General features: G+C 42.1%; 2 protein-coding genes across 2 annotated transcripts in view; both read left to right on the top strand.

The window, feature by feature from the left end:
* Positions 1-1,038, top strand: part of LOC310775711 (ras-associating and dilute domain-containing protein-like) — a gene marked incomplete at its 5' end in the record, with an annotated part of 47,377 nt that extends 46,339 nt beyond the window's left edge. The window contains one exon of the mRNA XM_083635855.1: positions 705-1,038. Coding sequence (XP_083491981.1) covers positions 705-798 — 94 coding nt within the window. The 3' untranslated portion in view covers positions 799-1,038. The remainder of the gene's footprint in view (positions 1-704) is intronic.
* A 5,529-nt stretch (positions 1,039-6,567) lies between these two features.
* Positions 6,568-15,508, top strand: LOC310775303 (sulfotransferase 2B1-like; the record flags this gene model as incomplete). The annotated part of the gene is made up of 6 exons (XM_083635445.1): positions 6,568-6,706; positions 12,657-12,865; positions 13,779-13,905; positions 14,765-14,859; positions 14,951-15,131; positions 15,399-15,508. The coding sequence occupies 6 exons, from the start codon at positions 6,568-6,570 to the stop codon at positions 15,506-15,508; spliced, it is 861 nt and encodes a 286-aa protein (XP_083491571.1).
* Between the last annotated feature and the right edge of the window lie 376 nt (positions 15,509-15,884).

The raw sequence follows: 15,884 nt of genomic DNA, 5'->3' as shown, positions 1-15,884 counted from the left end.
TGGAAAATAGTTTCCAACAATACAACTTACCGTTTTCAGCGTGTAGCAACGAGCTAGCGTGTAGGTTTCTGCCGTTAGCTTGCTAGCTAGTTAGCATTGTTGTTTTCACTGAGGCGGCAGGGCATTATTTACAGCGACACACAGGGAGGAGGGAGCGGAAGCCGCTCTGATTGACATGGTCGGAGCCAATGACAGAGTTTGTAATAAGCCGGGAGCGGACATCCGGCTGCCACCGAAACAGTTGCTCCAATGGGAGAGCAGCTGTAGAGCAGGGGAGGGTTTATCCCAGTTATGGAGACCTGTAGCGCCAGACTCCTCGGACGGAAGGGAGAGGAGACTGGCCAGCGAGACCATCCTTTGAGTAACTACAGCCGTATCGGCCACGGAAAAGTAAGTATGCCAGCAGTTAGTCTTCCCCGCCGGGCGCAGTTTGGCTCGCAGTCGACACGCGGCTGGAGCTTGAGGCGTTGCTCACAGTACTGTAGATGCAGCTCGCGGGGACACCGCTCTCCTGTCTCGGTAGTTGATACGCCTTTCAACTGTATGTAAAATTTGACTTTTGCATAGACATGTTTTGAAAGTGGAAACCTGTGGTCTTTTTACGCCATCTGGTGAGACCGGGTTGCATGAAACACAACATCAAATTGAGTAATATCTCCCATGATATCTGTTGGATCTTTGTTTTGTTGTTCTTTCTCTCACAGTGGTAAAGAACTGATCCAGGCTTCAGGTGACAGACTGAGGTTACTGGTGGCCAGAACTGACTGGATGGCTCAGGCTTTAGAGACCAAATGCTGAATGTATTCACCAACACCCCATTTACACCTGTTTTTTCAATGTGATTCCTATCCGGATAAGTTATCTGGATAACGGTCGCATTTAAAAACCAGGTGTAACCAGGATGTCAAGTCATTGACCCAAAGTGCACTTAAAGGTCACCATGAAGGCCTATTGAACATTGAAAAAAGGTGGGGATCTTGAGAAGACACAAATGCACTATAATGAAATGAGCTGATGTCCTTGTTGACTCGTGTAAACAGACCGAGGTTTCAGTTGCTCACTGTAATACTTTGCTTTTTTGATTTATATTAGCATGGTTTTAATTGTTGATTAGTATTTGATGCTGTGTTCCGGTGTGGGGGGGGGGGGGGGGGATTGATTGTTCTGTACACATTGAAGGCTGGGTTTCAAATACCATTGGTGTCAATCCAGAGCAAAATAAATCCATGTCTGCATGACTGTGCAGCTTGGCACCACCTACCCACAGCTTGGGTATTGCATCTGATTTCACCATCACGTTTTTTTTGGTCCTCATTCTAATTACAGCTCATCCGTTCAAAATTGTGAATAGTGACACGAAAATGTATTAAAATAAATGTGGAAAATGTGAAATTTAGCAGAAGTTATGCGAGTGTGTTTGTGTTTCGTCAATTCAAATAGTGCTGACTCAACATCTCAGGCACCTTCTGGCACGTATGTTTCACAGCTGGTAAAACATCTCAGAGACAGAGTGATACACACCTTGCTGTTTCTCCCACATTGCTTGATATTATGAAAAATGGGCAGAAAATGCTAGCCTGGTAAACCAGCCGGTCACGTGAACTCACATTTCATTTCATTCTACCAGACCGTCTGGCGTCCAGCTTTCACCCAGTGTTTGCATTGGGCGGGTGTACTTGCCTTGACAGACAACTCCTTCAGCCAATCAGCGTTGGATCTAGTCAAATCCATATCCCCCAGAGAGAATGGCAAAAACAACATAATTGTTGTTATTGAGTAATAACTGCACTTTATGGCTGTTTAAACTCGACGAATGTTGACGTTACTGCTCGAGGCGGACAACCACGGATTCCTGAAAACACCCTCCTATAGGGCTGGAGGCCAGACGAACGAAAATGAAATGTAGTTATGATTTATTATAACTGAAGTTCAGGAACAAGACCACGCCTCAAGCAACTTCCGGCTGCTCCACCCTACTTCAATAAAAATCTACCTATTTCCGAAGAAAAGGCTGAAAACGACATACCCAAACTCAAATGCTTACTGTCTGTGAACCCCTATGACCACAGGCAAAAGCTTGGTCATTCCTGAAAGGTAATTAAGGCTTGGAAGTTTCTTCAGAATGACTCTGTGTTACTGACACTGAGTAACACCAGACACTGGTTTATTCTCACGTAAAATAAAAAAGAAAAAGATTATAGGTCAAAAGCAACAGTGAAAAGGTGGGTTTGGAGTTTTTTTTTGGAAAGATGACATAATGAGTATGAAGGACAATGAGTTTTGGCCTGTCAGATGTGACTGGGGAGGGCATTCCAGAGGGAGGGGGCGGCTGCAGCAAGGCCCTGTCAAGGCCCTCTGATGCTTGTCAAAGTGGATATAAATTGTATGATCATATTCAGCCAGACAGTGAGGTGGAGATTTACAATGGTGAGCAATTTTTATTTTTTATTTTTTTACTACTGGGGGGGGGGGGGGGGGCTGGCCCCCCTTGCACCCACATTAACTCTGCCCATGGGAAGGGAGAGTGACACACACACGCACACACACACACACACACACACACACACACACACACACACACACACACACACACACACACACACACACACTCCTAGGCACCAGGGTTGTGATCTTGTCTGATGCTCAGACATCTTCAATGTGTGTTTTTCTTCGAGTAGTCAATAGCAAGGACAGTTGTTGGGAGAGCTGAACTGGTGATGAACTTTTGCTCAAAGCGGCTGCAGCAGTGGAGGCAAGACTGACGGAGGAGAAGAGAATCCTAGCAGTAGGATGCTATTCAACAGTTTTTCAATATGCATGCTATGACATTTCACATAAGTACACATGTGAGCACATAAAGCACATTATAACATATGAGCACTGGAACAAAGTTTTCCTATATATTCTGTGTGTACTGAAGTCACAATTTTATAACCGTATGTTACGTGAAGAGCACGGATTGAATTGTATAATTGAAATGTATTGTGTCAGGTGGAGAAGTGAGCACTAGCCGGTTGAATCATCATGAAAGGTTAAAGTAAGTAAGTAAGTAAATTTTATTTATATAGCACTTCTCTCAAAGAAAACTCACAAAGTGCTTCACAGGATTAGAATACAAAACAACCACACGAACACGATTTCACGATTTCAGACGGACAAGCCCGTCTTTATTGTCACACGGTTACACATCAACACATGCACGGAGGGCCACAAACACACACATGCTGACGGTGGCCGGTGAAATTTGTCCTCTGCATTTAACCCATCCTGGCTTTGTCCTTTCCTCCGGGGGGCAGGCCAGGAGCAGTGGTCGCTTTCTCGTACAGCGCCCGGTACTCAATCAATCAATCAAGGTAACAGTAAAATACAAAGAACACAGGACTACAGGAACAGACAACTAAAGAGGCTAGACAAACGCCTGTCTAAACAGAAGCGTTTTTAGCTGCTGTTTAAAAATGCCCACAGAAGGCGCAGCTCTCAGGTCGTGAGGAAGAGCGTTCCACAACCTAGGAGCTACAGACTCAAAGACTCGGTCACCTTTGGTTTTGAGCCTGGTGCAGGGGACAACTAATAAGCTCTGGTCAGCAGATGTCAGAGACCAGCTGCTGGGAACGTGAGAGTGGAGCAGATCACGCAGATATGCAGGTGCTTGACCATGCAGGGCTCTATAGGTGAGCAGAAGAACTGTGAACTGGATCCTGAGAGTAACTGGCAGTCAGTTTAAGGAGGCCAAGACCGGAGTAATGTGACAGTATATCTACTCGACCTGGTCAATAACCTGGCCGCGGCATTTTGGATCAGTTGGAGGCGGTCCAGAGAAGATTTAGCGAGGCCCGTAAAAAGAGAATTACAATAATCCAGCCTCGACGAAACAAAAGCATGAATGATCATTTCCAGCTCAGAGAGAGATACAACAGACCTGAGCTTTGCAATGTTTCTAAGATGGAAAAAACATGTACGGGATAGGGACTTGATGTGCTTGTCAAAAAGCACGGCCTGATTAAAGATAACACCAAGGTTTCTCGTGTTAGAGCGTACATTTGGATTTAGGGACCGAATACAGTTAGCCACCTTACCAGCAATGCTATCTGCAGCAACAATCAGTACTTCTGTTTTCTCAGCATTTAGCTGAAGAAAGTTACTGGCCATCCAGTCCTTAATCGCAGACAAACAATCATGCAATACATTAAAACCATTAATACTGTCAGGATTAAAGGAAAAATACAGTTGAATGTCGTCCGCGTATAATGGTAAGAGATCCCTTTAAATTGACTAATAATGAGTCCAAGAGGAAGCATGTAGAGAGCGAACAGAATTGGACCCATTCTCGAACCCTGGGGCACCCCACAGGATCAAAGGTGGGCGAAAATACACCAAAAAGTATTTTGATACAAATTACAAATACTTGCTCAAAAAATTTATAATATATATTTAATATATAATATAATATGATTATATTATATAATAATATATATTTGTGAAATACAAATACATATTTTGTATTTTGAAAATACATAAAAAAATACATTTTATAAAAACTGATAAAGAGCTGCAACGATTAGTCATTTCATCGATTAATTGCCAAATATTACATTATTTGCCTATTTTGATAATCTATTAATCATTTTGAACCATTTCTTTAAGGAAACATTTCCTAATTCTCTTATTCCAGCATCTCAAATGTGAAATTTCCTTTTTCTTTAGATGGTAAATCGTCTCTTTAGTCCTCTGTGACCGTATTCTCCTTTGTGTACCCTCTAACAAACTCTTTCATTTCAGTTTTAGTTGTTTTTCAGCACAACTAATTTCTCCCTCACTTCAACTGTTATTTGCCTTCTGCAGAAGCGCCATGCCCATTGAAACTGTAGTTGCCCCCTCAGATTTTTTGGGGGGGAAAGGGGAGGGGAAGAAATCATGGCGGTCATTAGAGCATCAATCCCCTTTTCAAACATGTGAAAATAAAATGCTGTTAGTTATTATTATGCATAGTTTGCATAGCAAGTTAGTTGGCTTATACTTGTACCTACCATGCAGCTAAAGTTAGCATTGTAATGTTAGCCAGAGCTGTTATGGCATGAGCTGTTAGTTTTTACCACCACTATCACAGATTATACTGTAGTTACTGTAGCAAAACATTGAAATCCATTTTATGTACTGTATCCAGGTCAATATGCAGTTATTGTGGATATAGTCTTTTTATGTGAATAACATAAAGACTAAGATTTAGCTATTTCAAGAAAAGTAGCGGCAGTCTAGAATCTATAAAGTGAGTGACTAAGCTAATAACCATAAAAGCACAAATAATTGACCGAAATCTCTAAATAAATATACAGTATTTACCTAATGAGAAAAGGAGCAAAAATATTGATGATTAAAACTGAATGATGACATCACAACGGTCTAATCCTAATGTTAATTTAAAATGAGATATTCCTCTAAATCTGGCTCCAAATGGCCAACATTTTAGAAATAGCTAAATGGACCCATTGATAGATAAATCAATCAATCATGAGTGGATTCAGCACACTTTATCTGGGCAGACTGATTGAATCATTCTATTCTGATCTTAGGTCGCCACCGATTTTTTTCCGAAACACCAACTGTCGCCAGGACCACTGGATGGCAGAAGAAATGGAGCAGCCTTGGCAGCCTGACAACCCAATGGAGGGAGAGAGGCATCACTCCGGACGAATGCCTCGCTACCGGCCACGACCAACCTTGGGTTGTCTGGAAAACCTTGAACCGCCTGCGAGTTGGTGAAGGACGATGCAAGGCATCCATGAAGAAGTGGAAACTAACATCATCCGATACTTGCACATGTGGAGAACTCCAAACAATGGAACACATAATGAAATGTTGTCAAGCCCCACAATGTACTGGAGATGACCTGGCCGAACCAAACGGCGCCGCGCTCGCCTGTGCCAATCACTGGAAGGACGTGATATAGAAGATGGCCGGACACGATGAAGAAGTGGGATCAGGGATTTATGACATCACTGATGATGTCACAGTGGGATTTATGACATGACTGATGATGTCACAGTGGGATTTATGACATCACGGATGATGTCACAGTGGGACAATCACAGAGGGACAGACACATAGAGCCCGAGCTCCCATTTATGGTGGGGATAGGTCAAAGCTCCCTCAGCCAGGAGGGAAGATAAGGTCTGCGGGCCACTTATCTCAGTAGTTTGCCTACCCGGGGTACGGGGAGGGGAGGCGAAGATATCCTCCTGTCCTTACTAGAGCTTAGAGGTTTATTAAAGGAAAACATAAAAGTTATCCAATGGGAAGCTAAAATGTGCCTTTTCTCTAGGTGAAAATAAAAGTCTACAGGTTTATATCTTTTTGGAAGAGATCCGCTGGTTTCATGATTTCTCACCCCCGTGATAGTGTTCCTCTAATGCTGTTTGAGCCAGAAAAGGGAGGGGTCAGAGAGGAGGGGAGGGAAGAGGGCAGAGGTCACTCGCAAATCAGTACAAACAGTACTGTACAAAGTCTAAACCAGTTCAACTGCCTGTGTCACTCTGAGCTACACCAGCTTACTTTGTGCTGCTTTGAATGATGGCAGAGGCAGACTTATACATTGTGTACAAGGGCGTCTATCTCAGCTCAAAACTACATTCTCCACAGAACATGAAATACTACGAGGAGTTTTCTTTTCGTCCAGATGACATTTTAATTGTGACTTACCCCAAGTCAGGTAAGCAGTGTGCCATACAAACACATTTATTGTAGTATGTATTATTGGATAAAACTTAAGAAAGCAATTACCGGTAGTTGCCAGAGCTGATTAACATGCCTTTATACTGGGGAGTGAGTTTAACCAATCCACTCACTATCACACTGGACTCACGAGGAATCAACGCTGATTCACCTCGGTTACACATATACATAATAACTTACAAGTTCTATGTACATAACTTTTACACCTTATATTTTAAAGGGTATAACCGTGCCTAGTGCCGATGCTCTGTATCTGAATGGGTTGTGTGAGGTGTTTGATAGGGTATCTCATCTGACATAAATCGTGAAATCTAACTATTTTCTAGAATGTGGATTGGTTGGGACACTCATGTACTAATGAGAATAGGTTACTCTCTATGCTTGTAATCTGTCTCACATTGTTGCCCCTCCAACTAGAATAAGTGTAGGAGTGATGGTGTTATCTCAGCTACATTGATCATATCTGCACAAAGGTTCCTGATCTAAGCTCCAAGGCAGTCTCTGTCCCTGAAGCCTTCAGTGACCACAACAAGCTCCAAGGACGTCTCTGTCCCTGAAGCTTTCAGTGACCACAACAAGCTCCAAGGACGTCTCTGTCCCTGAAGCTTTCAGTGACCACAACAAGCTCCAAGGACGTCTCTGTCCCTGAAGCTTTCAGTGACCACAACAAGCTCCAAGGACGTCTCTGTCCCTGAAGCTTTCAGTGACCACAACAAGCTCCAAGGACGTCTCTGTCCCTGAAGCTTTCAGTGACCACAACAAGCTCCAAGGACGTCTCTGTCCCTGAAGCTTTCAGTGACCACAATAATAATAGCTGTCACCAGAAAGGCAAAGGTTCCTAAACGTACATGCCAGACGCAGCATTCAAGCAGCAGGATTGGCCAGGCAGGCTCCCTGCCCCCTGACAGGCAGACTGTTCTGAGTAGCGCACCAGGTATTTTCATCTTGCCTCAATCTGATAATTAAGTAATGATTCAGTATTCATATAATGCACCACTCTACAATAGGGTACACAAAAAGAGTAACTCATGGACAGGTAATAATTAAGTAATGATTCAGTACTGATGAAGTACACAGTTTGATGCACAACTTTACAATAGGGTACACACAAAGAGTAACTAATGGACAGGACAGGTATTAATTAAGTAATGATTCCGTACTCATGAACTACTCAGTATAATGCACCACTTTACAATAGGGTACACAAAAAGAGTAGCCTAACTAATGGACAGGTAATAATTAAGTAATGATTAACTACTATTAGGGGTGCTCCGATCCAGCTAAGCCACGATCCGATCCGATTCCGATTCCTGGGGTCACGATCCGATTCCAGAATCGATTCTCGATTCCAACGATTCTCGATTCCAACGATTCTCGATTCCAACGATTCTCGATTCCAGAATCTAGAATCGATTCTCAATTATGTAGTTTTATATTGCAATAACACACAAAGGTAAATATAAGACAAAAAATGACAAATGTATTAATGCTGAACTTCAAATTCAACTTCTGTATTACAGTCAAGGCCTAAATTCATTTTGCAAACTAAGGGGGAATTCCCTCCTTATGTTCTTCAGATAATATGGATTTATAGGCTGCGGGGGATCTGTAGACTTTGAGAAGGATTTATAGATTTTGGGGGGAATACATTAACCAGAGTTCTTAAGTGCAAGAGGTGGTGGCACCGTGGCAGTACAGTACACAAATGACATGAACATTTGGACACTTATTCAGCCGGTATCTTGCATGTTGCGTTCAGGTGCACTGTAATTTTTTTTCTTTTTTTTTCTTGGGAGTTTGGAATCGATCCAGGAATCGTGGCATTAAGAATCGCAATCCTTTCAGAATCGATTTTTTGGAGCACCCCTAACTACTATACTCACCAACTAACTAATGATTATTAACTACTCTACTCAGGAACTGACCAACTAATGATGAACTAGTAATAATTAACTACTACCCAGCGAGCACAAAAAAATGTTCAACGTTGATTTTTAGTTGAAATCTGGGTGATATTGGGTTTGAACGTCTAAGACCTCATTTCACCCTCTTTTCAACCGGCTAAAATGCGGTTACAACGTCAACGTGTCAAAAAACACAATTTGGTTAATCATATTGTTATTTGTTGTAGCTTATACTCAACTGACTTTAACTGACTTTAACTAATCACTAACTAATAATTCCTCATTAGTTCTTCATTGGGTCCCTAGTATTAACTATACATTTTGTGTACGTTATTGTAAAGTGTTACCGATTATCTCCTCAAGTTTGCCTATGCAGATGCAGATGTCTGCAATGGAATAACGTTAGCCTGAGCTGTCAAAAAATGTGGGGCGTATTGGCTCGCTCCAGGCCAATCCCGGCCCACAACTCCAGTGGGATCCATAATAACTCCTGAGAGAGACAGCACCAAAAAAGCATCAGTTAGCTCTCGGTCAACTATCACTGATGCAAGTACGCCTACTTGTTACACCCAAGATGTTCCCTAGCATAAGAATGAGAATCAGAAATGTAAGTTTAAACGGTAAATTATTTATTACAGAAGTCCAGCTTGACAGATACATGTAGGCCCACGTTGACCTCTTTTCCTCATAGAACTTCCAAGTTGTAACCAACAGGGCAGTACTTTCCACTGCACACCAATATAAGAGGAATAAATCTTAAGCAAGTTCCACTACACACCAATAAAAGATAAACAAGTCTGACACGCTGGGTGACTCAAAGGTTACACACGTGAATTGATTCACTGCAATCATTTACAAGCACAGCACACTTCAAGCCTGCCCTGACAGTCCCACTGGGATTCACTTGGTGAAGTGGAAATGGTGGGGGATCAAGCGGATGAAACAAACCCAGAAACAAACAAACAAACGAAAAAAAAGAAAACTAGTCCGCCCTAAGGGCAAAGCCCATCCTTTTTTGCCTGCTACCAACACACTTGCCAGGGCGGACTAGACAGAGAATAATCCCCAAAATAACAAACCAAATAAACGAAAAAAGTCACAAAAAGTATCACGGCAAGAGCAGCAAGTGGACCACTGATGCTCTGCAGGGAAACAAACATCAATCTTAAAACACTTTATTACCAAAATATTAAAACATAATGATGAAATGTTAAAACTACATGACTACTTTAAAATACCTGGTACGTCGATGGTAACTGTCCTAATCGACTACCAGCTACCTTTAACCCAGCAGGGAAGCAGGTGCTCTGAAATACATGAAAATAAATGTCACACACATTCACGCAGACAATAAAAAATGCTATGCACAGAAAATAGCCTTAGCAGCGGCCTACCGCTTTGTTCCTGCTCGCGGGCTTTCATTGCACGCCAGCATGGAGTGAGGTGTGCACCTGCCTCACTCGTCCGGCCTGATCCAACGAAATGCCTTTAGTTTAATCAAACGGTTCTCACTAAACCATGTGCTATTGCAAATCATCTTAATTACTTTTATATTAGTATCTCAATTAAGCCAGGGTATGCATATTTCTAACAACACTCAATTAAATGACCTCATCAAGAATATCATCATGAAAGACAAGGCTGTGTATTTGATTTTCACCTGGTTGAAGTCAGAGAGGTTGAGACCGGTTACACCACTCTCTTCCTGATAATACATTAGCAGGTATATAGACAACCTGGACAGTAAATTACTGAGAATGACTGCTGGTATTATATAATTTCCTGTATGTCATATTATTATTAATAGATGTCTGAAAGTAGGCCTATCTCCAAAGATGTGGAAGGTGGCCATAGTTATTCCTTTACCTAAGGATACCAAATCTGTTTTTAGTGAAGGCAACTCTAGACCTGACCTTTCCTGGGAAATGTATTTCCCAAGAGACCGGTAGATCTGCACATTTAACGGACTGGCAAATCTGTTTATTTTGGAAAAAGCTTTTGAATGTCTCTAGAAGAACACAAAACATGAACTAACATTAGATCCTGGCTGAGCCTGTGTTGTTAGTTAGACAGCGTCTCTCTTAATCTTTATGATCTGACCCGCCTGATCCAGACTGTTATCTGCCAAAACAAACAACTTTGTTTTTCTTTCTTTTTCATGGAAAATCAACATTCCACATGTCAAACATTTGTTTTTGATTAGTCATTTTAATGTAGGCTAATTAATCGATCAAAATGTAAACTTAATGTCTGTAAAATGGTAAATAGGATAAATTGGCATGGATGTTAATCAATGCTCTGTTTTTCTGGTGCTACAGAGGTTGATAGTTTTGTAGCACAGGTAATACAATTGTAGCACACGTATGAAATGTATGTTTCCATCTGTAAAAACAAGCAGAAGAAGTGCAGCTCATCACTCATATGTGACTGACAAAGGACATTCATGTTGCATACAGGGCACACAAATTACAAACCTAAACAAGAAAGGTTTTCAGACAAACATTTTGTTTATTTGCCCATACAGGTATTTGCACAGACATAACAACTGTATACAAAACAAAACACCAATGGCACCGCAGGCAACCCCCCCCCCCCCCCCCCCCCCAACAGTCACTGAGGTCACATTTTTTGGAATGTGACCTCAGTGTGAAAGGAGGTGAAATGTATCAGAATTCATGCGACTTTTACATCACTCTAGTCTAGATCAATATTCATCACAATTCTGCCCGCGCTGGCGGGAGTCACTCGGTGAATACAAACATGGAAGACAGCTGTGAGGGAGCAGTCGGCTATTGACGTGTATTTTTTGTACAAGAAGAGATGATGTGGCATGGACGCAACATGTGGGATTTATGACATCACTGATGATGTCACTGATGATGTCACGATTGTGTCACAAATCACTGATGATGTCACAATTTGCTAACACCGCCCGCCAATTTTAATTACTCTGGAGACAATGTGCTATGGGCGCAACATGTTGTGGGATTTATGACATCACTGATCATGTCACTGATCATGTCACAATTTGCTAACCACGCCGGCGGCAATTTTAATTACTCTGGGGACGATGCGCCTTGGGCGGAACATGCTGTGGGATTTATGACATCACTGATGACATCACTGATGATGTCACGATATGAATCACAAAACTCTGGTGATGTCACTGATTTCTAGGGTGGAGACTCTTGAGGCAAATTTAATATAATAATCGTACACTACACACGCTCGATTTCTAGGAGACTCTGTGTCACAAATAATCCAGAAGGAGGCGATAATGCAACATAAAGGATGCCAACTTGCCATAAAACACCACAGAAGAAGAAGAAGAACTGATGATGTCACAATTGTACAGATTGTTGTTCCGAGGCAAGTTTCAATCTGAGAGGGTTGAGTGATTGTAGAAAATGGTCCATAATGGCCCACCATCAGGCCTGTTCTTGGGGCAATTGACGCCCACGAACCACGGCGCCAACGACGTAATGATGATGACACCGCCGTGACATCATCGATGATGATGTCAGAGTTCACCTGTGAGGTCATCAGCGATGTCAGACGGTCTAGGCTGACTGTGATGGCAGACGTGACTTTATGAGGTCACCGATGATGTCATACCTCCCCAGACGTTGTGACATCACCAACGATGTCATACATCGAATGTGGGGGGGTATAAAAAGGTTATGATATGTATTGTCTTGGTCCTATTCCCCTTTCTGCAATCTGTAAGCTCTGTACGTGGCTTCTGCCTTGCTCCTATCTGCCTGATATTTCATTAAAGCTTGACAGACATCTCTGTGGTTCTAACCGATCACTGCCCGTGAGCCCTTACCTAAGATCCGGCAACTTCACACAAGGCAAGCACATAAACTTCCCTACAGTGATAATTAAGGAGAGGCAGAATTGTAGGGAAACAGTGGATGGATGAATCCAGAAGGAGGCAGTAATGCAATAAAGAATGCCAACTGCATAAAACACCACAGAATAAGACTGAAGAAGATCTGACGTCTTGTGTCCTGCTTTCAGGTACTACATGGATGCAGGAGATTGTTCCACTGATCCAGAGTGGAGGAGATCCTGCCTCAGTTGAGACTCTTCCCAACTGGGAACGAGTTCCCTGGCTGGAGGTGCAGGCCGGCACTCTTAACCTGGAGCAGAGGCCATCTCCACGCATTTTCGCAACACACTGCCACTATAGCATGATGCCACCATCCTTCTTCAAAACCAAGCCGAGGGTATAATGTGCTGTATATTTTGTGTGATGCATAAGTACGGCAAAGACAGTGGCAGTAAAGAAGAGAAATTCATGCATAACATGTAACCCATACATATGCACATGTAATTGCTGAGTCCTCTTTTCCTCAGCAATTGCTGTTTGGTGTCAATTTAACACATTCAACAAAATGTATCTAAAAATATAAAATATGACATTGTTTTTTCCCTGCAGTTTGTTACTCGATGACTTTTCCTAAATGAGGAAAACTGGTCAACATAAAGTGTAACATTGGAAATTATAAGGCGTCCATACACAGCCACTTCTAATCTGATGCTGGCTGGTCGCAGGACGGCCTATAAGATAGTTCCTAAGGAAATTATCCAACCGCCAACCTGAGGAAGAAGCAAGCCAAACGTGTTTTTGCTCCTTTCATAATACTATTGTTGTGCACTGTAAAGTGTCACAGGTGTGGTTGGATCATTTATAAAGTGGAACATAATGATATGTTTTCAAGGTCCTGTACACAGCCATGAAACAAGAGAAAATATAAATGTTTTACAAATTTTCTTTCTCTTTCTGACTGATAACTGAGGGAACTTTCCCATTAATTATTTTTATCTTTAAAAAACATCCCCATGCTCTAGGCCTGAAAATAACATGTGCAGTTAACATCGAGTGTTTTATCTCACCTGAAGAATTTCTGCCAATGAGGTCCTGTCACAGCTCTTTGAAAGATTATTTTGGTGACTAACTTTTGATGCCCCCCCCCCCCTCCCATTATTGACTAACTGCTAATGTGTTACTTGCTGATGTTCTGTAAACTTGTTTAACACTTTCTATTATTGTAGCTTAAAATTGCTGGGGTCAATTTGACCCGAAACATGAACGATGTCTGCTAATTTATGATAATGGATGTGATTTCTCCATGTCAGGTCATTTACGTCATGAGAAACCCCAGAGATGTGTTTACGTCTTCCTTTCACTACTATGGAATGGCCTCCTACCTGCTCAACCCAGGCACACAGAACGAGTTCCTACACAAGTTCCTTGATGGAAAAAGTACAGTTCTTATTCAGTAATCTTCAATTGTATTGTATTTTACAGACAGCTGGGGTCACAGAGCTGCAATCAAGATCTAGCTTTGTGCCACACTTTACTGCAAGTTAATTCCAATCCAATCCAATCCAACTTTATTTATAAAGCGCTTTAAAACAACCAGAGGAGGACCAAAGTGCTGTACAGGGTACTGAAGAGCAATCAGCTAAAAACAATAAATCAATTAAATCAGATCAAATCAATAAAATGATAAAATGAATAAAAAGAATAAAAAGAATAAAATGAGTAAAATGAAATAAAATGAATCAAAAATACTAAAATGAATAAAATGAATAAAATGAATAAAACATAATAAAAGACATTGCGTAAAATATATAAAAGCAAAGTCAATAAAATGCATAAAAAAACAAAACAAAAACAAAGACAAAATATAAAAGCAACTCATGGGTCATAAAATCAGCATCCTACATGGCAGCGAAGGCCAAGGAGTAAAAGTGCGTTTTGAGGAGGCCTTTAAAGTGGGACAGTGAGGAGGCCTGCCTAATCTGCAGCGGTAGGGCATTCCACAGTTTCGGAGCCACTGCAGAGAAAGCGCGATCCCCTCTGAGTTTACGCCTGGTTTTAGGCACTGCCAGGAGCAGCTGGTCAGCTGACCTGAGGGAGCGGGAAGGTGCATGAACGTGCAGCAGCTCAGAGAGGTAGGGGGGGGCGAGGCCGTTTAGGGCTTTAAAAGCAAATAAAAGAACTTTAAAATTAATTCTAAAATGCACGGGCAGCCAGTGGTGCCAATTGTTGGTGAGGGGGGGGGGGGGGGGGGTTCCTCATTCACTCATAATGGAATGCTTGTGTTCCCCTCCTCTAGTAACGTTTGGTTCATGGTTTGATCATGTAAAAGGCTGGTTGAATGCTCCAGACAAAGAGCACACGATGTACATCTCCTATGAAGAAATGATTATGGTGAGGTACATTCCAAATCAGTGCTATTGTGAGAAGCTGAGATGTGCTGTGTTAGTAAGAATCTGAGATGTGCTCTGTTACTCTGTTACAGGACTTGAAGGACTCTGTGGCCAGAATGGCCCAGTTCCTGCAGATCCCTCTGAACTCTGAGACAGTGGAGAAGATAGCAGACCGATGTGTGTTCAAGAACATGAAGCAGAACAAGATGTCCAACTACTCTATGGTCTCTAAAGACTTAATGGACCAGAGCAAGTCGGAGTTTCTCAGGAAAGGTGTGTCTCAGTATAACCTACGTTTGTGGTTCCTTTGTTATTGGCTGTGGTCGACAACTGTGATGAGCTGTCTGTGTAGCCTGGGTAAACCCAGCCTCCACGTGACCTGCTCTCAGACCTGCTCTCAGTCACTAGCGACCTTGTGACTAGTGAGCAGGGTCTGTCTGAGAGCAGGTCACTGGGGGCTGGGTTTACCCAGGCTACTGTCTGTGATCTAATGGTTCAGCCAAATACACTAACTAGTACTTATTGCCTGTTATTTTTCAGGTATCGCTGGAGACTGGAAAAACCAATTAACAGTGGCAGAAGCAGAATGCTTTGATGCTGTTTACAAAGACAAAATGAAAGATGTCAAATATACATTTGTATGGGATTAAAATAATCTGAGCAGGGCACCCCACTGTCACCTGGTAGAGTGCAAATCATAAAAGCCTAGTCCTTCCCGTGGCCGGGCAAGGTTCAAATCCGACCCGTGATCCTTTGCCGCATGACATACCCGCTCTCTGACCCTGTACAGACCTGGTATTTAATTGTCTCCGAAATGTTGTGCTTGTATCGTTTTTCTTTATCTCTTAATTGACTTGTAATGTTCATTAGCCTATATGTAAAGTGTACTGTATGTCCTGTTTTTAACAACAGGGACCATGTTGGAAATCAGTGTTTGCACTTTCACATGCTAACCCTTGGATTATGTTATATTTTGATATCCATAATAAAATAAAATCAAAATCAAAGAGACGAACGAGAAAATTT

The sequence above is a fragment of the Poromitra crassiceps genome (genome assembly GCF_964638095.1).
Source record: "Poromitra crassiceps genome assembly, chromosome: 4".
Taxonomy (NCBI): domain Eukaryota; kingdom Metazoa; phylum Chordata; class Actinopteri; order Beryciformes; family Melamphaidae; genus Poromitra; species Poromitra crassiceps.
Note: the sequence above shows the minus strand (reverse complement) of the source record. Positions and strands in the feature narration are given on the sequence as shown.